We start from the raw sequence: 20,923 nt of genomic DNA, 5'->3' as shown, positions 1-20,923 counted from the left end.
ACGGTACAACAAGGATCCTGCGACTGGTTTGGTCATGGGAGGCAGAGGTCACTGCTGTGGGTGTGGTGTACCCAGACTCGCCGACGCTGGCGAGGGTTGGGCAGCGGCGTTTGTTGGAGCATCAGACGCAACCATGTACTGTGAGACGAGGAGCTGTGCGAGTGGCGGCTTGGCGGCGTCGGCGGGCGTGGGGTTCGCCATGGGGTTCGCGCCTGTCTTGGCCAGTGCCGCCGCCTCGGCAGCAGCGAGGCGCGCTTCGAGGTCGCGCCGCGCCGCCTCGGCCTGCGCCTGCGCCTCCTCCGCTAGCCGGAGCCGCGCGAGCAGGTCGGCCGTGCTGTCGGGGACTGCCGTGTCGGGGGCTCGGCTTGCCGTTCCCCCCACTGCCACCGTTGCTCTTGCCTGTGCCTGCCCTATCCGCACGGCGGCCTCGCACTCGGCGTCTTCGAGCGTGTACGCCGGCAGCGCTTCGCCGTGCTGCGTCGCCGTGTCGTCCTCGAGCCGGGTCACTGCTGGAGCAATGTACGTCCGCTGCGGTGGCGGTGGGACTGGTGGCGGGGACGCGTGCGTCGGCGGCGCGTAGCCCGGATATGGGAGCGGGTACGCGCTCGGCGCGGCGCTCCGTGCGACTGTTTGCGAGTTGGACGTACTCGCCGCTCCGCTGAACTGCGCGTCGAGCCCCGCTGCACTGTGCTCGGACAGTACGTTGCCGTACCCCGCTGGCAGGGGCGTCACTGGCGCGCCGTTGAGGTCGGCGTCCGTGATGATGCGGGAGAAGGGCAGGCCGAACTCGACGCGGCAGGCCACAAACTCGTGCGCGTATTGCCGACGCTATCGTCAGCTCCGCGAACGACGACACAACCTACCAGCTGCTCGACCATCGTGAGCTTTTCGTCAATGTGCGCGACGGACGCGCCGCGCTTCTTCTTGTTCATGATGTACGACCGGATGCAGTCGTTGGCCCAGGTGCTGCTGTTGTGCCGCGAGTCCAGCTTGGAGAGGAGGTACTCGCGCGAGTGGATCGCGCCGACCGTCGTGCTGAGCACCTCGGGCTTGGACTTCATCGCCGCGAGTTCTTCTGGCGTGAACTGGCTCTTGATGGCCTCAATCTGCTCTTTGAGCAGCGGTGCCTTGCCGTCAGCATGGCTTGGAGATGCCTCCTCACATTCTTCAAGATAATGTTGAGCTTGTCAACAAGCTGGGGACCAGAAAGGTCTCGCGCTCGCTTCGTGGCGAGGTAGTTGTTAATGTACGCCTCTGCGATTCTACAACATCAGCACCCGGTCGTCGGGGTCTGACTCACTCGGGGTCCTCAGCCGCTGGGGTACGGAGATACTTGAGCAGATACTCCATCGAGTCGATCGGCCCGACGGTTGTGTTGGCCCGCTGGCCCCTCGACGCGCCTTCAAACGCGTCCAGCCCAGACTCTTTCCGCACGAGGCTGAAGGTGTGGTCGTAGTGCGGAAACTCGGCCTCGAGGCTCTCGAGCTTGGCGGCCACCTCGGAGGGGTGCTTTGCCCGCGACATCTTGGCACGCACATACGACCGTATCACCTCGAGCCGGTATCTGGTGTCAGCTAGCTGTGGGGTAGGGGACGCTCACGAAGGCTGGCGGACGGAGCGCAAGGAGGTAAGCTCGCGGACGGCGTACGAGTGCGAGTGGACCGCCCCGATCTGCAGGTTAGCAGGGCGAGGCGAACAGGAGAGCAAACTGACCATGGGCGTCTGATGTACTTCACTTGTTCCGCCTGTTGATGATCTAGAGGTGCTCCGGTATGGCGCGTCGTCGGGTGCTTGGAACGGCGTCACTTCCGCCCTTGTCCTTTCGACGCCGAGGCGGCTGAGCAGGGCGCTGGAGGAGGGGAGAGGCATGGTCGTGAATTAGGTCGAGTTCTGCGATGTGTCGACTGTAACAGTTAGCTGCAAGAGTCAAAGGTTGTTAGCATCGTGAGCGAGTCCGTATTGTGGATTCAGCAGCATCGGACCAGCCGTCGTTGCCAAGAAAGCGGTCAGTCAACAAGGCACCCACCCCCCTGACCGCTCAACGTTAGCATGACGCAGTCTGCGGGGAACCAAGCCATGCGGTGCGGTGAAGGTGTGCAGGCGACAGACAGGGTTTCGAGCTTGCAAGTGCAGTGCAGAGAGTCAGAGTCAGATTCAGTGTGCGTGCTGCCGACATTTGGCGCGCGGGACAAGGCGGGGCGGGGCGATAAGCGTCTCGGTGTTCAATGACGAGGCATGGGATCTAGCAACCTCAGTTGAGACAAGCTGGCGTGGTCAGTCACACGCCACTCTCACAGTTGCTCGTCGACAGACCCACAGCGTCCCAGTTGCTCTTTGTGCACTGTAAAATGGAGAGTTGCTCACTTTAGAGTGGAAAGAGGCGCCTTTGCAGCCTCTGACGTCGGGTGAAGACGAGTGGGGTGCAGTGAGTGGGGGTGGGGGGACCGGCCCGGCGAAAGCGGTGCTCCTGGGACCCCCTCGCGTCACACTGCTGTGCTACAAACGCTTCGTCTTCGGCGTCTGCACGCTCCGCATGCATCGGCGAGTAGTGAGGTATGCATGGTGAGAGTGGAGCAAGTGGTGGGCGTGCGTGCTTGCTGGGTGCACCCTCGGCGCCGAGAAAGCGGAGGTATCGAGCGCATCGAGGCGTGACGCAAACACCGCTTGGTGACTCGCGTCGGTCGGCGGCTCCGCCGTGTGACGACTGCTGTGACATTGACCAACTTCCCACTCACTCCATTGTCCATCTCACCACTCGGCGACGGAGACGGCGCGACGACGACGACGAAGCCGACCACGACGACGACACCAGCAGCGAGCCCACGCACATCTCATTATTTCTGCTGCCCACACTGCGTAGCCCGCCGCCGCCGCCCCAGCTTGCTTGCCCTCCTCCCCTGGTGCATCACCCCCTCGACTTCGCACTCGACCTCGACGCCCATCCATCCAAGTCGTCACCGCATACTAGCCACCACAGCCCACCATGTCGTACGGAGGGGGCGGATACCGCGCCTCGACCGTAAGTCCTCTACTTTGCAAGCTCTGCACCAGAACATGTCGCTCACGCGCTATCTGCAGGTCGGCATGATGCTGTCGGCGTCGGACGTCATCTTTGCGCTCGAGTCGAACCGCGCGCGGACCGACCCAGCGTGAGTTTTGCCTTGCTACCTGCGCCGCTGACAAAAGCCACGCCGAGGCCATCATCCGCTCGTATGTCGAGACCAAGCTCGCGCGGGGCAAGACAAAGCTCGACACGAGCCAGAAGCTCGAGATCCTCGAGCGGCAGGTGGGTACGCGCTGTGGCCAAGCTGACAGCAGCTCCCTCGCTTCGGACGCGAGTTCTACGCCGTGCGCGGGGCATACGGCCTCGGCCAGTCGCGCGTGCTGCGCCCCCCGCCGCCGGTGGTCACGACCACGACAGCGCGGCGGGCCTCGACGACGACCAACACGACAACACATCAGCGTACAGCCAGCTCGGCATCGCATTCCGCCCAGGCGCGGGCAGCGGCTGCAAGATTGCAACAGCTTGCAGCAGCGCCGCCGCGCCCGCGTGACCCCGAGGGGCCGACCGACGAGCCCCCGCCCCCGCCGTACTCGCTCGAAGACTCCAACCCGGAGGCTACGCAGGTGCTGGCGGCACAGCTGAGCTCGAACGTGCCCGACGACGAGGAGGGCGCCGCGGCGGCCATCGAGCGGTCGACGAGCAACGTGTCGCGCCACTCGGCTCCACCCCCACCCCGCCGCAGCGAAGAGGAGACGCGCCCGCCTCCGCCGAACGGGGCAGAGCGGCAGTCGTCGGCCGACAGCAACATTGACGACGCTGAGCGGCAGGCGCGCGAGGAGAGCGAGCTCGAAGAGGCGATGCGCATCTCCATGCGCGCGGAGAAGGAGAGGCTAGAGTACGAGGCCGCGGTTCAGGCGAGCTTGGCCCAGGCCGAGGAGGACGCATTGCGCCGCAGCGTCCAGGACAACATGGAGGCCGGGCCGAGCAACGCCGGGCCGAGCAACCACGCGTCGAGCAGCAGCGCTGCCGGCCCGTCGTCATCTGCTGCCCCGCCACAGCTCGCAGCCCCGCCCAAGGCTGATGACCTCTCGGACATGTTCGGCTCGATCGACTTCAACGCGCCGACGCTGACGCCGAGCCCGGCGCCGGTACGCCGCGCCAGTGTGGAGACGCCGCTGGGTTCGCCTTCGCAGGTTCCAGCGGCGCACTCCCCGCTCCGGCCGCAGATCACTGGTATGCAGAGCCGGAACCCGTTCTTGACGGTCGAGGAGCGCGAGCTGCTCCAATCGATCGAGGAGGGAACGCCGGGTGTGCTCGCGTCGGACACGACACATCCAGTTACGCCCCCGGCTATACGAGCCACGCTGTCGCCGCATAATGGAAACAAACCGCTCCCTCCACCGCCGCCGGCTGATGTCGGCGAGGGCGAGGAGTATGAGCAGTCAGATGACCACCAGCACTACGCGTCTGCCCAGTCGTCCTCCCACTCCGATCAGCCCCCGACATTACCTCCGCGAGACACGCAGTATGCCGCGCCGAACGGACCACCGCCGTCCCTTGGGCCAGCGTATGCGTCGCCCGACGGTCCTCCACCAGGTTGGCAGGGCGGTCTCCCGCCAGCGACGGGAGCCAGGCGCCCGCTGCCTGTCCCGTCTGTCGCGAGCGCGATTGACCAGAGCAACTATGACCGCCAGAACTCGCTCGCGTCGAGCTATGGTATCGAGAGGAGAACTGCATCCGGGTCGTACACTGGCCTCGACCGGCACAACACGCTGCCATCAAACTACAACCAGGGCGCGCAAGGCCTAGAGAGGAATAACACCATCGGCTCTATGCCGTCGCAGTACACGGGCGGGCAGAGCTACAGCCCAGCGGTGAGCAGCGGCACGCCAGAACTTACCTATGCTCCGACTGGCAGCGCCGCACCGGGATTCGGAAACACCTCGTTCCCCCGTGTCCCTTCATTCCCGGGTGTCCCAGGCATCCCAGGCGTGCCCGAAGTTCCAGGCGTCCCATCGTTCGGCTCCCACACGCCTTCGCCGCCACCAGTGCCGCCCCACCCCAACTCGCTTCCTGTGCCTGTCGCCTTCCCAGTGCCGCAGTTCGGCAGCTCGCCGGGCGGATCGTCGATGTCGTCATACTCGAACCCAGGACCGCCCCCTCCACTCCCTGCGAGGTCGCCAACACTGCGCACGCCAGCGCCCGAACCCGCGCCTATCATGGTCGGGGGAGAGAATGCCTTGGAGATGCTTCGCGACTATGACACAGTCTTCCTGGTCGACGACAGCACGTCGATGGCGGGCGAGCGATGGGAACAGGCAAAGACGGCGATCATGGGCGTCGTCGCCCAGGCGGTGCAGTACGACGAGGACGGATTGGACGTCTACTTCTTGAACTCAAAACGTGTCGGCAAGGATCTGCGAACAGCCGAGGATGTCGAAGATGTGTTTGCCGGGCTCAACCCACATGGTGCGACGCCCACTGGCCTTCGGATGGAGGCGATTCTCCGCGACTACATGGCGCGGCTGGAGCGATCCACGGCGCATCCCGAGGAGGGCGAGGTCAAGTCGATGAACCTGATTGTGGTTACCGACGGCGGTGAGTGCGGTGCGGGCAAGGATTGGCAGTACTGAACTGACATAGCGTTTGCGAAACCTGTCCTTCTGCGCACTCTCGCTGCATCGCCTCAACTTGATCGTGCCACGTTACTTGAATCAGCCCCGACCGATGATCCGGAGAGCGTGCTGATTTCCATCGCCAAGCGCCTCGATCGCGGCGACTACCCGCTGTCGCAAGTAGGCATCCAGCTGCTACAGATTGGCGACGATGCAGAGGTGAGTGAAGAAGAAGCAACTAGGGGTCCAGCTCACACGCCCAGGCAACAGAAGCGCTGCAAGAGCTCGACGACGGACTGGCAGCCGCGCACGGGGTACGCGATATGGTCGACACGGTGCCCTACAACGGCGAGGCAATGTCTGCCAAGCTGATCGTCAAGGTGCTGCTCGGGGGCATCAACCGGCGGTTGGACCGTAAGGCGGCGACATAGAATCAGAGTTTGCAGCGTGCTGAACGGTAGGGTGGCGGGTGGGGCCCAGCGGCCAAGTGAAGGATGCAAGAGTCGTGCAGCGCGTGCAGCCGGCGGCAAAAGCTGTGCCCGCGGCAAGATCAAACTCGGTGCAAGCAAGGCCAGTAAGGGCAAGTGTGGCGAGGAGTGCGAGTGTGGTGGCAGGGGTGGGCGGCTGGGAGAATCCGTGGGCGGCGACCCCGACAACAGCAGCAGCAGCAGCGTCGACGCCGTCGTGGGCCATGGGGCGAGCGCATCAAGCGGCAGTGGTCAGCACCGCCGGCACCGGTGCCGCAAGTCACACGCCCGGGAACTTGGCAAGGCCGGCCTGTGGTGACGCGAAGCATGTCGTGGCAGGGGGAGGGGCGAGGGGCGAACGAGAACGCGACCTCGGCCTCGGCCTGGGCACCGGCGCCCACTAGATCGCCTGTAGCATATCGCCCTCCGCTAGCCCAGGTAGACGAGCGCGGCGGGGCATGGGCGAACCACACCCCGCCGCCCCCACCGCCGCCGATGCCGTGGGCCGCGGCGGCCCCGTCGCCGCCCCGCGTGCTCCCCACCCCGCCACCCGAGCTACCTGGGGGGCAAGGAAGCAAGTGGCCTCCTGTCGGGTTACCCTCCCTCTCGAGGACGAGGTCGCCCCCGCTGCCGCTGCCGATGCCACCTTTGCCGCCAGGCCCGTGGCCTGCGCCGGGCTAAGTGCAGGCAAGCCTATATGCCACACCCGGTCGTTGTATCATACTTATCATGCACGCCCCACATGTATGACATGACTGCTGCGCTTCGCTGTGCATAGCCGACTCGCGCCACGGCGAATGGGAGAGAGCCTCGGCAGACCGTGTCGTGTGTGGCCCCGCAAACGCCCGTGGCGTCGCCTGCGTCGGCGATTGATGCCAGCCAGCCAGTCGGGGCGAGGAGCGAGGAGGCAGAGTCGAGCGGGCAACAGCGACTGTCGACTAGTACAGGACAGGAGAGGAGAGCAGAGCTCCATGCAAACAACACTCCACCGGCTCCACCAACCCCATCACTCACACGCGCGCGGCGCGTGGCGTCCACTGTTGTCTTCGGAGCACTCTAGGCCGCTAAGTGTCCGCCCGACGCGCGTGAAGCGTGAAGATTATAGCTGGGGAGAGATTGACAAGAAGCCGGCGACGAAGAGGGCGAAGAAGAAGAGAAGTAACAACGCCCTTCACACAACGCGTGTTTGCCGACAAGTGGGCCGAGTGCGACGACGACGGCGCGATAGCGACGACTGCGACGCCGCCGACGACGACGACGACCACAGTAGCAGCAGCGACGATCCGAGCGCCGTGGCTGTGTTGCTCGAGCCTGCACTGAGAAGGGCCATCTTGACTCTGCTCCTCTCCATCGACCGCGAGCAACGGCGACGACACTGCCCTCGCCATCGACAGCGACGACTGCACTACACTACACCACCCCACCACACCACCACACCACAATGGGCATAACCTCCGTCACGACAACCTTCGCCACCATCCGGCCGCTGTCGGCCTCGCACGCGCACTCGCCCAGCACGCCCACGCGCGCGCCGTCCAGAGTCAGCATGCACGCCAGCGTGCACGAGCACGCGCCGAGCATCACCACGGCAGGCAGCAGCACGGCCGACCTGGGCCGCTCGCGCTCGAACAGCAGCCTCGCGTTACCCGGCAGCTCGACACCGCTGCCTGTGCCCAAGACCGCTGGCGAGGTGTTGATGTGCCTTTCGCTTTACCGCGGCGGGGGGTATGGGCAGTGAGTTGGCGCCGCGCCGCCGTTGGTCACGGTACCGCGCACGGCTCGCGCCGCTGCTCGCTTCGCTCGCAGCTGACACACCCAGATACCCCATCGCTGTCGTCGTCGCGTACGTCGAGAACAAGTTCAAGCGCGGCAAGTCGCGTGCCGGCATCATCCGCAAGCTGGAAGCGCTGGAGAAGAAGGTACTGTGCGCCGTGATGGGGACGACCCGCTGACGGTGCCCAGGTCCCCTCGTTCGCGCGCAGCTTTGCCGCCGTGCGCCTGCTGTACCATCTCGGTCCCAGCCGCGTCGTCGACATGGAGTGGCCGCCGTCGTTCCACGACGCCAAGGTGCTCGGCGACCTGCCCCCGCACTACTCTGCCGAGGACGCGCGCGCGTACAATGCCCGCCGGGTCAGCCAGCTCAGCTACAGCTACGCTTACCCCGGCCCGCCTGTCGGGAGCGGGTCGTCCTCGGGCGGGGTGAGCGACGACTCGCGCCCCGGCACGGCGTACGACACTGTCGAGGGCGAGGGCGAGGCGGCCAAGAGCGACGAGGGGGCCAACGACGACAACGAGCCAGCCAAGACGGAAGAGAGCGCGCACACCAGCCGCACCGCCCACTCGGCGCACACCGTCATCGGCTTCTCGCCTTCCCTCGCCGTCCCGCAGATTGTCGAGCCGGAAGCCCAGCCGAAAACGTCCCTCGACCGCTCGTGGACCATGCGTTCGGTCGAGTGCGATGGCGGCGCCGAGCTGCTCCCGTCGCTCGACGCAGCGATGCACACGCTCGAGGCGGACACGGAAGACGACGAGGAGCACGACTCTGACGCGGACAGTCTCGCGGGCAGGCTGCCGCCGCGCTCCCTCTGGTCCACTGCCGAGTCGCTGATTTCCTCCTCGTCCGAGGGCCACCGTGCCGTGCGCTCAAAGGTCATCGTGCTCGTCGACGACTCGCTCCCGCTCACCCCCGAGTGGAGCTCGACCCGCGACGAGATCGCCAGAGCGGGCAAGGTCGCCGAGCGCGAGTGGGGCCTCGGGATCGACGTCTACTTTATGAACTCGAAGCGCGTCGGCAAGAACCTCAAGGCGAGCGACGAGGTCGAGGAGCTGTTTGCCGGGCTGGAGCCGCGCGGGCCCGTGCCGAAGAACGTCAGGATCCGGGCGAGGGTGCGCGAGATTCTCAGAGAGGTGCTGGTGCAGCTTGAGCGGAGCGCCATCAAGGGGACGATGAGGCTGGCCATGGTGTATGCGACGAACAGCGGTGAGTCGGTCGACCCGGAGCGCAGCGACGGGCCGAGGAGCTGCGGACACGAGAGGCAAGCTTCAAGGTGCTGACGACCCCCAGAATCCGCAGAAACCGTCGACGCCTGCCTCGAGAACCTGTCCGACTCGCTCGCGCTCTCAGTCGCATCCGCCCTGCTCGGCCCCATCCCCGTCGACCTGCTCGAAGTGGGCACGCTCGACATTTCGAGCGGCAACATGTCGCTGCGCGCCGCGCAGTTGTGAGAAGAGTGGGAGCGCATGGGCTCGTGAGCAGCAATGGTTATTCGCGTGGTCGTGCTGTAGATAGGTGCGTCGTGAGGTGGACGAGTAGTACTTGTGCCTGGCTGATTGCGCGCCAGGCAGTGTTGTAGTATAATGCACAGTCATGGCGACGGCGCGACTGATTTTGTCCAGATTGACTTTTGAGTGCGCGAGTTCACCGCAGAGGACAGGCGGTCAGGTGGGCAGTGAGGTGAGAAGTTCCAGACTGTCACTCACGTCGCCACCTGCTGCATCGTGTCTCCCATCAGCGTGCATACCACGCACCCCACCATCACCACCACCTCTTAACCACAACCCACCACCACCACCACCACCACCACCACCACCACCACCACCACCACCACCACCACCACCACCACCACCACCACCACCACCACCACCACCACCACCACCACCTCCTCACCCCCATGCCGCGCCACCCCGACCCCGACCCCACCGTCCAATCTTCCCGCCCCCTCCGCCCCCGCCGCTCAATGCTGCAGCTCTTCACCACCCTCCCCGGCCGCCGCGAGCGCTCCCGGTAAGCCCCTTCCTCTTCCCCTTCGGCACTAACCGCAGCTCGAACCCACCCCGCCCAGCGCAGGTCGCCACCGAGCTCGCGCCCCCAAGCCGGCCGGGCGCGACCCGCCCGCCGTCGTACGCGACCGTGTCCTCCATCCCGCCGTACACGCCCTTCCTCGTCCCCGAGAGCGCCGCGGCCACGAACACGAGCGGCAAGCGTAGCGCCAACGTGTCCCTCGACGCGCCGCATGCGCTCGAGGGAAGCCCGTACCCCCGCTCTCCCCGCGCTCATCGCCGTGCGGCAAGCACCAACGACCACGGGCACGGGCACGACGGGTACGAGGCGCCGGTGCCGCGCGAGAGCCAGTACTTTGATGCCGTCGAGACGCTCTTCACGCCCGTCAAGGTCGGTGCGACGCCGCGCGCAGGTGGGCCGCGATACCCCGCGCCGAGTGGGCCGCTGCCGCCCGTCCCCACGCCCACCCTCCGCCGCGTGTACACAGTCCAAGGGACGCCGCGCAGTCGCGCCCGCGCGCAGTCGGAGGTCACGCCGGGCGCGACGCGCGATATCCCGCTCCATGAGCACAGCTACGACCCGCACAAGCGCCAGGTCGTCCTGCTGATCAACGACGGCGTCGCGATGGCGCCGTACTGGGCGCGCCTGCTCACCGAGCTCGGCGCGACCGTCTCCGCCGCCGAAGACACCTGGCAGCTGGGCATCGACGTCTTCTTCCTCAACTCGGCCAACTACGGGCGCGGGCTCACGCACCCCCGTGAGCTGTTGAGCGTGTTTGATGGCGTGCGCCCTGTTGGACCCTCGGTGACGCCCGACATTCTGCGCCGGCGTATCGTCAAGATGGTCAGCTCGTACGGCCCCTCCTGGGCGCAGCTGGGCGACGACGGCATGCGCGTGCTCAAGCTCCTCCTCTATGTCGGCGACTGGTGTGAGTGGCTTTTGGTGTGGGGAGGCGGCGAATGTGGTTGACCCCGAGCACAGGTTACTCGTCCGAGCAGCAGCGCCCAGTCACCCTGCTCAAGCGCCTCCAGCGCAGCCACACCAACAGCCTGGTCAGTAACATGGCCAGCTTGGAGCGTTACTTGGAGTAGCAGGGAGGGTAAGATGGAGGAGAAAGAGGAGTGTCTTGGGTTTTCATAGGGCCGGCCAGTTGCCCTCGCGGCACTTGTCTCGTCGTCGCTTGTCACCATTATGAGCGTGTTGTCTGCTCACTCTATGCACATGTATCCTGTTGTCTGTCAGTGTCGCTGTCGCCACATCCATGCACTCACCTGGCCGTCGTCGTCGTGCCATCCTTCGCCACAGCAGGAGCCATCGACACGCCACATGCAGCAGGACAAGCAATGCCGCTGCATCCACCTAGGCGAGTGCGTACGTGGTGTGCATGGCCGCCATTGCAGATTTGCTTTGCGGGCCTTACTAACCTTGGAGCGATGCGCAATCCCTTCCCCTTGCTCTTGCCGCTCGCTGCCTAATGGAGCATGTCCGCGGGCATGGATGCAGTTACTAGCCGGTGGTTGGTGCAAGGCGAAGTGGGGCTATATGGGCTATCACCACTCTTGGTAACTATGATGCCGGGTCCAAGGGATGTTCTGGGGTCATTGTCGCGGTGCCTCAACTTGAAGTGGAAACACGCACTTCCTTAATAGGCGATGTTCTCGGCCAAGCACGCGCGTTATCCGCGCAGTGCAATGCATCGACTGCTACCCAACTCCACTTTGAGCTGACTGCTCGCTCACTCTGCTACTGCTTTGTGCAATATCGCCAGTCTGGTGCGTGTGGCATGCTCGGCCGTCTGTTGGGGTCGCTGTCGCCCCATCACTCGTTTGTGTTGCACCGACAGCGACAGCGAGCACCACCATTTCGATAGCGACAATCACTACTGCCGCGGTCTTGCCCCCCTCGCCCTCGCCCCCTCGACACACACGCCCTCCTTCCACACGCAACACGTCTTCCTCTTGCCTCTTTCCCATCACTTGCCACTCCCCTCTACACCCCTCGACACCTCACTACCTCTCCTGTTACCTACTCCTCATCACTCCGCCGCGCCCCACACTCGTTGCACTTTCCCTGTAACTACATTTGCTCTTCGCATTCTCTCACACCCCCTCACCCTCACATACAGCTGTAGCCTGGCCTCTGGCTGTCTGCCCTTTTCATATCGACCGACCTTCTCTCCACTCGACTCTGCCACCCACTCGACTTCACCTCGCGCAGGCTCTCTCCCGCCGCCGGGCCAGGCGCCATGGCGATCAACGTCTGCGAGGTCATTCGCCCTCCGCCGATACGCGACGCCCAGGCTGTCCTGCCGTGTCTCTCCCGCCCAGACGAGTACCCCGTGCCAAAGTAAGCCTGCCACCTTCCCTTCAGCCCACTGACAGTCAGCATCGCACCCGTCATCCCGCCGAGCGTCCGCACCCGCCGCCACTCGCACCGGCACTCCTGGCTCACCGCGCCGCCGGGGTACGTCCGGCCCGACCTCGAGCCGCCGCCGCGCCCCCCACGCCCGCAGTCGGTCGTGTGCGAGTCGGTGTCGCGCGTGTCGCGCTCGATATCGATCAAGCGCCTCAGCGCCGAGCAAAAGTCCACCCCGTCAACGACCGACACGCGCGCCTTCCCCGTCCCGCCAGCGACCAACCCGCCGTGGTCGACCTCCCCGGATATCAGACTGAGCTTTGCCCACGACGCGCCCGAGGCAACCACGCTCGTCAGCCGCAAGCGCCAGTCGCTGCCCGCGAGACGCACCCTCGCAGTGTACTCGAGCTTGTCCCGCCGGGCCCCACCACCGCCAGATACGCCGCCGCCGATCGACCTCGACGTCGATCATGCCTTCGGGTCGCGGCCACCCTCGCCCCCGCCGCCTGCGCGTGTCGTGTTTGTGGTTGACGACTCGGCCGCCATGGCCGACTCGTGGTGGCGCGTCAAGACGCGCATCGCGCTCGAGGCGTACCTCGTGGCCGGGGCCACGGGCGTCGGCGTAAACGTCCACTTTGCGCACTCGTCCAAGTGGCGCTTTGACCTCCGCGATGATGCGGGCGTCACGTCCGCGCTAGAGTTTACGCCCCGCGGCGACGTGCCGTCGTGGGACGGGATCCACGGCTCGATCCGCTCCCTCATTGCCCAGTATACGCGCGCCGGAGTCGCCACGTTATCCGTCGTCTACGTGACTAACACTGGTGGGTGGGTATGGTGAGCTGTTCTGACCCTTCTCAGCATCGATACAGCGCGCATCTGGCGTCGCGTACGACCTCCACAAGCTCCTCAAGAGAAACTCGGCCTTACTCGGCAAGGACGTCAAGATTGGCGCTCTCAATGCCGACTCGGGCGAAATGTCCCTCTACACCGTCAAGGGGCTGGCATAGATTGTCCCTCCCTCAACCCCCCGCATAGTCTCGTGGACTCTTTAATAGCATGGTCGCGTCAAGGTTTTGTTGCATGTTCATTTGTGTTCTCCTCCTCGACGACGATCGGTCGACGCGACTGACTTTTGTTTCCGGCGGAATGAGCGACGGAATGACCACAGATGCCCACCTGGACCCTCAGCAAGTCATTTACTCGTCGTTGCTTTGCTGGTGGTGCTCTGCTCCTCCCACAAATCCTGTCGACTGTTTGCTCTTGCTCATTGTTTCCTTTCGTCACTCGTTCTATACTTTCCTCTCACTTCCGCATCGACGACAACAACATAACCCCTCCACGAGCGGCGGCCTTTGTGGCCGCCCTCGCCACCACACCCATCTTCCTCGCACCGTCACTCGACCCCTTCACACCACCCGCCCCTCCTCGACAATCGTCCACCAACCTTTGTCACCGCTCAGGATGGCACACACTCCTACCGCGCGTACCCCAACGCGCCTGTCAGCCCTTATGGTTAAGTCCTTCGACTCGATACGCCATGGGTATGTCTCAAGCTCCATCCCAAAGTGTCTTCCTTCCCTCATCACGCGACCCAACGGCACATCGCTGACCCCCCAGGCGCTCAGATAAGGACACGGCTGCTTCACCCAGGAGTGGGAGAGCGCGCTCACCCTACCCGCCTCTATCCTCCTACGACCCTTACCACGACTACCACTACTTCCCGCCACCGAGCTCCACCGTAGGCCCCGTGCCGTCGCTACCCCAGCCGTCGTTCGACTCACTAGAGAGCGACTGGGTAGCAATCAAGGCTCAGGCCTTCATGAAGACCGGCGTGGTCGACGTATTCGGAGACAGCGGCGATCTTGTCGAACTCAGCCGTTCCCAACGGCCCCCTGTCACGCCGCGTCCCGACGACGTTTCGCGCCAACAGAGTGAGACTCGGTGTGACAGCTCATATTACCCCGAGCCGCCGGCGGAGATAAGAAGCACGTGGGCGCATAGAGTTTACAAGCGTATCCAAGGCAACAAGCTCCGCAAGGCCACTAGCGCCACCGATCTGCGCGAGCCGAGGCAGCTGAGCGGCGCCGGCGAGGCTAGGCGCAGGGTGCTGAGAGACGCCGAGGCTCGGCGCGAGTACCGCCAACAGCTTCCAACCGATATCAAGCACACCGCCCTGTTCCCTCGCTCCAAGGGAGTAGTGCGCCGCGACATGGACAGCGAGAGCGACTTTGGGCATGACCCCGTCCCGGAACACCGCCTGTCGTCGCACCGCACCCTGACATTTGACCGCAAGTGGGCGGGCGACGGCGCCGACCTCGGTGCCAGCAACAGGGGCAGCCTGTACGTGGCCAATCCGTCGGCCCACTCCGCGGCCATATCCCCCGCCAACGCGTTACACCTCGATGGAGTCACCGGTCCTTCAGCGCCTTCAAGCCACGCCGAGCCCGAGCCTCCGGCGCCTCCCGTACCACCGAAGGACTGGCAGTATCTCTCACTGCTCAACAGCCGCAACAATCAGTCTCCTCTCGCAAGGAGTCCAATTCCTCAGCTAAGGTCTGGCTCGCTCTACCACTCGCCGGAGACTTGCGACGATCCTCTCATCCAAACCCCCGATCTCGTCAGTGGCAACCTGGGGAGCCACCAGCTTCACCAGATTGGCTTTGAGAGGGTCCCGGCGCAGCGGCTGTCACAAGGCGCTGACAAGTCAAATTTGCCGGTGCCGCTTGGTGGTGACAGGTTCCGCAGCGACGTCACACCTCGTTCGATAGGGCACACGCTTGATCCTCAAGGACTCGAGGTGTCGGCCTGGTGGGAACGTTTTCCGTCATCTCAAGCGCCGTCTATGCAAGTATCACCTAAGGCGACACCGCCGCCGAGGCCACCTCGCCCGGATGCTGAGCTCGCTCCTACTTTCCCGATCCTTCAGCGCACTCCTCCTCGTCAGCCCCCACCGTGCAGCCCCCCTCGTCATCCCCTTCCACGCACCCCCTCTCACCGCTCTCCTCCTCAAGTCCGTATCGCGCCTTCCCCAACCCGCCCAACGACTGCGACAAGCCGCTACCGGCACTTCGTTTCTGGTCACACCGTGAACCGTATCAGCGCCCAGTTCCCCGTGTTCAATCGCAAGGTTACCCCGCCCCGCCTCGCGCTCCCTCATAGTGAGGAGAACTGCCCTCACCAAGAAGAGGGGCTCGTATGTCTGCGCAACCACCTGGCGGCCGAGGTGCTCGCCAGGCACCCAACTACCAGCTCGACCGACCGTCGCTGCCTCGAATGGAGCAAGCAAGTCGAGCCAGGTCTCCCTGTTGACCAGCGTCCCCCGCCTCTCTCTCCTGGGTCAGCCGACGCTGAAATGGCCTTCCTCGGTCTTCTCCGCAGTCGCCTTAACATCAACGACGACGACCACGAGGGGAACGACACGCTCACCATTCCGTCGATCCCCGACCACGTCGAGACAGAGTACGAGACGGCCCGCGACCAGGTTTGAATGTATAGTAGCGCTAGTACGTGCAGAGGCACGATTGGGTCAGTAAGGCGACCCAAGCAAAGCCAGGGTACAGATCCCTGGCTCCAATTCATAATATAGGCTCGAAGCCATATGCAAAGTTACTTGTATTGTCGAAGGGTGGTAGAGGGGGATGGAAAAGGGGGGCGACACATTGTGCGCACGAGTCACTATTTGCAGCCCTGGTGCGAGATGAACAAACAGGAAGAGTAGGCGTTGTGAGGAACGCTGGAATGAGAGAACAACGGGCAATTTTTGCGCCACGGAGCACAGGTCGGCCGCCACCGCCACCCCGGAGGCTGCCGTCGCCGCCGGCGTGACGTCTGGAATGTCACCCAGAGGCAATGAACACGACTTGACTATGGAGGAGAAAAGTTGGGTACGACGGTAGAGTGGTGCAAGGGCTATGGAGGTGATGGTTTGAGGTCGTACTGAGGGCGAGTGTGGCACAAGGCTCGAGGTGCCTCCCCCTCATGCAGCCCTGTCTCCCTCCATCCCCCTGCCTCCCCCGTCAAAGGATGCCACAGCTCTCCTCCACTTGTCTCGCATCGATCCTCTCCTCGGCGAATGACCCAGTATGTTGGCATTTCCAAGCTCGGCGGTGGGCAGCAGATTTGGCGGGAATACCGGGCGGTGTCGTAAATCGCGCAATCATGCAGCAGTGGCACACTCCTTTGGTCTTGGCGCGCGCTCGATGCCGGAACGCGGCCACCACCGCCCTCCCTTCCCCAAGCAGCAACAACTAAACATCGTAGCTAGGCGCTCTATACAATCTATTACCACAAGTGTGCTGCTCCGTGCTGCTCCGTCTCGTCTCGCCCACCACGCCCCGACGCCGACTAGAGGCTCTTGCGGCCATACAGCGCTGCCAGCACGATGCCAGTCACGAATCCCGCGGCGCCGAGCGCGATGAGCACCTTCTCGAGGGGCTTGAGCTGGCGCTTGTGTTCCTGCTGGGGAGGCGCGATCGACGTGCGCTGTGCCCCCGCGTGGCCGTGTTCGAGCTCGGTGTCGTAGAAGCCGGACGTGGCGTCGGGCGCGCGTGCGCGCGTGAGGCTCGAAATGGGCAACGCTGCCGTGGTAGTTGTGGGCGCCGCGCCAAACTCGCGCGCCTCGTCGTCCTTGCTCGGCGTGATGGCGATGCTGGGCAGACTCGTCGAGGAGTGGTTGAGCGTCGCGGTCGACACGAACGGGTTGCCCGTCGCCGATGGGGGCGAGAGGGACGGGTGCGTCGACACTTCCGAGGGGGCAGAGTCGGGCGCAAGGTCGCCGTCCGCTTCGAGGTCGGGGTGGTGTCCCAGGTCGCTGGAGGGCCGGGGGAGGTCGAGGATCTCGATGTCGCTCAGCGGGCGGGGGCGCGCGGGCAGGGTTATGGTGACGGTGTGGTTGGTTATCGTGCGGGTCGCGGGCATTGTGGGGGCTTGGGGGTGGGGGGAGGGGGAGGGGGGAGGTAGGTTCCAGAGGGGTCTTGAGATCTTGAGGTGGGGAGCTGCGATCGCGCGGTGCTGATCGATCCAGGTGACAACGGTTTTGGTTTGGTGCGGCTTGAAGGCGGAGAAGGAACGCAAATGAGGCAGGCAGCCTTGTACGGCGAGGCGGAGGAAGGAATGAGGGTGGGTGAAGGAAATGAGGTTTTAGGGTGATCGACGACAACGACGGCCACGGGCTCGACAACTGCTGGCCCGCTAAACGAGTGACTTGGGCAAGCAAGAGGTGAAGAGAGAAAGAAGAGGAAGAGGAGAAAGAAAGGAGGAGCTAGTAGGCAAGACAAGTCGAAGGAGGAAAGGGAAACCCGTAACAAAAGTCGACAACTGCACCACCACGACAACCACCACCACCACATCCGCCTCGACGTCACGCCCCGCAGCCCCCGATCTCAAGACACGCCGCAAATAGCTCGCGACGCTCGCGTTCCGGGGCCAGACGGGGCCGGCGGCGCGCAAAGGAGCAAACAGCTACGCCACTCGGCGCGCCTCGCCGTGCGCCACGGGGCTTTGCGGTGGCTTCGAGCCTCGCCTCGTCAGTCGCACCACAAAAGGGAGGGGGCATGGAATGTATTCTAATGCTACGAGCTAGTTGTCTATGTACAAAGTATTGTGGCCTCCCTTGTTTTATCGGTCTCTCTCGAATGCTGACGCTACACTAACTGACTGACGGTACACTGCGATATGCAGCGTACACTGACGTGCCCAAGTCTGTCTTACTTTCTCTGCTCTCGACGGCGGGGCTCGGTGGGCAGTATTGGGTCCTTTCGCCGTCGTTGTCGTCCTTTACGCTCCCACGGCGGCGCGCACCGCCGCGCCGCGAACAACCTGCTGTGCCTGCCCCTGTCCCTGCTCGAGCACGTCGAGCTCGTCCTCGTCCTCGTAAGGGCAGCACACAAACTTGCGCCACGCGTCCTTGGCCCCCGCTCCAAACTGACGCGCGCGGGCCTTGACCCACTTGCGCAGCGCGCGGAACGCGTTGCGCACCTTGCCCTTGAAGGTGTACTTCCACTCCTTGTCCTCCGAGTGGAACGACTTGAGCGTCGAGGTTCTCGCGGCTGGGTGGGTGGCCGTCACGAGGTCGGGCGGGAAGGACACGCGCGCGCGGGGCTGGACGACGGGGAGCGCGAGGGGGTGCGCGAGGGAGTGGTTGTTATCGGCGTCGGAGATGGACAGGCGGTCCACGCCGCGGCGGTCGACGTGCGAGATGGTCGCGCGGCGAAGACGGACGGGAGGCGCCATGGGGCCGTTGTCGGTGCCCGGGACGGTAAGGGTGCGCACATGCGAGAACGAGACGCGGGGGCCGCGGGTCGCGACAACACCGCACGAGATGGTGCCCTCCTCCTTGTCGACGTCGACACGGTCCCAAGGTGCCAGCGTGTTGCGGAGCCCCTGCTGGCGCAACTGCTTCTCAACCTCACTCAGGCCAAACTCCGACATGGGCGAGCCGGGGCCGGGGTCGGCCTCGGTGCGCGGCGTGGGCACGGTGAGCTGCAGCTCGGGCACGTCGAGCGCGTCGGCGTTGCCCTTGCGCCCGACGTGGCTCCAGCGCGGTGGGCGGCCCAGGCCGACCGGGGTGATGTTGGAGACGCGGTCCGCCGCGGCGTTGTCGAGCACCTCGAGCGGCGTGTTGTAGATGAAGTCGGCGAACAGGGTGTTCAGCTCGCGGGTCGTGAGGATACTAGGCCCGCGGCGGTGGTTCGTGAAGAGTGTCGCGGCGAGGGGGACGACAGGACGGTCGCCTGGGTTCACGGGGGTCTCGTTGGTGGGAGTCGCGGGGCGGCGGACGACCTCGCCGTCGTCGCCGTCGATGGTGGTGCGGATGGACGAGCGCGACGCGGAACGGATACGGCCGACCGGACGGAGGCGAGGGGTGGGCGGCGCGTCGCGCTCCGCGAGCATCGAGGCGGGCAGAGTCGGCGGAGGGGGGAGCACGCGGCTCGGCAGCTGCGTCGGGGTGTAGCTGCGAACGGGGGCTGGCTCGTCGTCGTCGCTGAAGTTCCACGAGGGTGCGATCTCGCCATGGAAACTGGCGGGGCGGCGGTCAGCGGAGGCCTTCTTGGTGGTCTTAGGAGGCTTGGTCGTCCTGGGCTGCTTGCGCTCAAAGGGGTTGTTGGCCTTCGGGTTGTATGTGTGGTTGATGTAGCGGCCGAAGGTGGAGTGCTCGGACTCGGACGTAGACTTGCGAGCACGAATCTTGGTCAGGTTAAATGGGTCGGTCTCGTCCTCGTCCTCGGCGAATGTCTTGGGGTGGGGGGCCACCGCGACGGCGGTGGTGTCGGTGGTCTGGCGGTCCCCGAGGGGGAAAGCGTGGACCTCGAGGCCGATCTTGGCGGCGGCGTCGTACTCGGCGTCGGTGAGCTCGGAGACGGTGAGCTCGGAGACGGGGCGGGTGGGGGTCTTGGTCACCTCGTTGGAGGGGTTGACGACATCGGGGACCGCGGAGGTGGTGGCGTCCACGACGGCCTCCGCCACGGCGGAAGGACCGGCCTCCGGGGTGGTGGTTGTGAGCTTGGGGGCAGTCGTGACCTCGGCGCCGTTGATAGTCGCGCTGAGAGCGGTAGCGTCGTTGTGCCAGGCAAGAACGGGGATGAACTTGGCGGCGCCACCGGTGACGGCGAGCTCCGAGCCGGCCGGGGCGACGTCCGAGGTGGTGCCGGCGGCGAACTCGTCACCGTCGGTGGCGGTCGCGAGCTCGCTCTTGGTGCGCAACTTGATGATCTTGGCAGTGTTGTCTGGCGACGTGGTGCCCGAGCCAGACGCGACAGGACCTGCGTCCACGTGGCCGCGCGTGCCGTCGTCCTTGGGGGTGTCGCCGTTCGACTCGGTGGTGACATTCGCGTTGTCGTCGAGGGCGGTGGGGGCGGTGGCGTCGCCCTCAGTGTTGCTGTTGTTGGCGGCGGCGTCGATCCCGTTGTCAGCGTCCGTGTCGGTCGAGTCGGTCCACGAAGACGACGTGTCGATCGCCGCCGTGCGCTTGAAGACACCGCCAAGCCAGGCGGCCGGGACCGTGACGACGCGCGAAACCTGCTCGAACATTGTGGGTGGGGGGTTTTTGGCTGCCTCTTCAGCCGCTTTGGCCACTGCCGCCTCGCGCTCTGCCCTATGAATCTGCTCGAGAATGATGTTCTCCTTCTTTTCCCTCATATTATGGCGCATAATACCGAAGAATCGGTGCACGCGAAACTCTGCGCGGTCACGGCCCTCGGGGCTGTCACCGTCGAACAACTCCCAGAGTCTTCTGACACTCGAACCTCTCGACGACAGACGGCCAACCGAGGACCCACCAGCAGTAGCAGCGTTTGAAGGAGGTGGAGTTGGGGTGCGAGGGGGTTCGATGTGGGTTGCCGGGTCGGGGTCGGGGTCGGGGTCGGGTGCCGTCGATGCACGGACGTGCGACTGGACGAGCGTACGCAGGATGGTGCGCATGGCTGTTGAGAAGAGAAGAAAAAGGACAAGGGACGAGCACGCGCACACCTACTTATACCATGGCGAGAGCGGGGGGACAATCCGCGTACGACGACGACGACGCCGCGTTGCGGTGCTGTGCGAGACAGAAGATGGCGAGAGTGTGTGTTGTTTGATTGATGAGGACGAGGTGCGGGCAGGCATCATCAACAACACGCCACAAACGGCAGGCTTTGGTGTGCGTGGGGGGCTGGTGCGGGATTGATGTGCTCGGGCGCCGCGCGCCTGCTCCCCTGCCTCCCCT

The 20,923-nt window shown here is 64.8% G+C and overlaps 8 protein-coding genes across 8 annotated transcripts; 5 read left to right on the top strand and 3 right to left on the bottom strand.

Moving 5' to 3' along the window:
- Positions 1-48: 48 nt before the first annotated feature.
- Positions 49-1,716, bottom strand: LOC62_05G007552 (uncharacterized protein; the record flags this gene model as incomplete). Its single annotated transcript, XM_062774072.1, has 6 exons — positions 49-828; positions 864-1,127; positions 1,163-1,262; positions 1,301-1,564; positions 1,601-1,671; positions 1,714-1,716. The coding sequence occupies 6 exons, from the start codon at positions 1,714-1,716 to the stop codon at positions 49-51; spliced, it is 1,482 nt and encodes a 493-aa protein (XP_062630056.1).
- A 1,038-nt stretch (positions 1,717-2,754) lies between these two features.
- LOC62_05G007551 (uncharacterized protein) lies at positions 2,755-6,847 on the top strand. The gene is made up of 6 exons (XM_062774071.1): positions 2,755-3,019; positions 3,079-3,149; positions 3,187-3,286; positions 3,316-5,602; positions 5,648-5,838; positions 5,883-6,847. Exons 1-6 carry the CDS (start codon positions 2,984-2,986, stop codon positions 6,048-6,050), a joined length of 2,853 nt encoding a protein of 950 aa, XP_062630055.1. The 5' UTR covers positions 2,755-2,983; the 3' UTR covers positions 6,051-6,847.
- Positions 6,848-7,091: 244 nt separating this feature from the next.
- LOC62_05G007550 (uncharacterized protein) lies at positions 7,092-9,453 on the top strand. Its single transcript, XM_062774070.1, has 4 exons — positions 7,092-7,820; positions 7,906-8,005; positions 8,049-9,066; positions 9,151-9,453. Exons 1-4 carry the CDS (start codon positions 7,528-7,530, stop codon positions 9,309-9,311), a joined length of 1,572 nt encoding a protein of 523 aa, XP_062630054.1. The 5' UTR covers positions 7,092-7,527; the 3' UTR covers positions 9,312-9,453.
- Positions 9,454-9,757: 304 nt separating this feature from the next.
- Positions 9,758-10,958, top strand: LOC62_05G007549 (uncharacterized protein; the record flags this gene model as incomplete). Its single annotated transcript, XM_062774069.1, has 3 exons — positions 9,758-9,870; positions 9,909-10,795; positions 10,849-10,958. The coding sequence occupies 3 exons, from the start codon at positions 9,758-9,760 to the stop codon at positions 10,956-10,958; spliced, it is 1,110 nt and encodes a 369-aa protein (XP_062630053.1).
- A 1,154-nt stretch (positions 10,959-12,112) lies between these two features.
- On the top strand, positions 12,113-13,229 carry LOC62_05G007548 (uncharacterized protein; the record flags this gene model as incomplete). Its single annotated transcript, XM_062774068.1, has 3 exons — positions 12,113-12,213; positions 12,253-13,043; positions 13,081-13,229. 3 exons carry the CDS (start codon positions 12,113-12,115, stop codon positions 13,227-13,229), a joined length of 1,041 nt encoding a protein of 346 aa, XP_062630052.1.
- Positions 13,230-13,759: 530 nt separating this feature from the next.
- LOC62_05G007547 (uncharacterized protein) lies at positions 13,760-15,709 on the top strand (the record flags this gene model as incomplete). The annotated part of the gene is made up of 2 exons (XM_062774067.1): positions 13,760-13,763; positions 13,848-15,709. The coding sequence occupies 2 exons, from the start codon at positions 13,760-13,762 to the stop codon at positions 15,707-15,709; spliced, it is 1,866 nt and encodes a 621-aa protein (XP_062630051.1).
- An 857-nt stretch (positions 15,710-16,566) lies between these two features.
- Positions 16,567-17,139, bottom strand: LOC62_05G007546 (uncharacterized protein; the record flags this gene model as incomplete). The annotated part of the gene is made up of 1 exon (XM_062774066.1): positions 16,567-17,139. One exon carries the CDS (start codon positions 17,137-17,139, stop codon positions 16,567-16,569), a length of 573 nt encoding a protein of 190 aa, XP_062630050.1.
- An 858-nt stretch (positions 17,140-17,997) lies between these two features.
- LOC62_05G007545 (uncharacterized protein) lies at positions 17,998-20,640 on the bottom strand (the record flags this gene model as incomplete). Its single annotated transcript, XM_062774065.1, has 1 exon — positions 17,998-20,640. The coding sequence occupies one exon, from the start codon at positions 20,638-20,640 to the stop codon at positions 17,998-18,000; it is 2,643 nt and encodes an 880-aa protein (XP_062630049.1).
- Positions 20,641-20,923: the final 283 nt, after the last annotated feature.

This window comes from Vanrija pseudolonga, chromosome 5 (assembly GCF_020906515.1).
Source record: "Vanrija pseudolonga chromosome 5, complete sequence".
Lineage (NCBI taxonomy): Eukaryota > Fungi > Basidiomycota > Tremellomycetes > Trichosporonales > Trichosporonaceae > Vanrija > Vanrija pseudolonga.
Note: the sequence above shows the minus strand (reverse complement) of the source record. Positions and strands in the feature narration are given on the sequence as shown.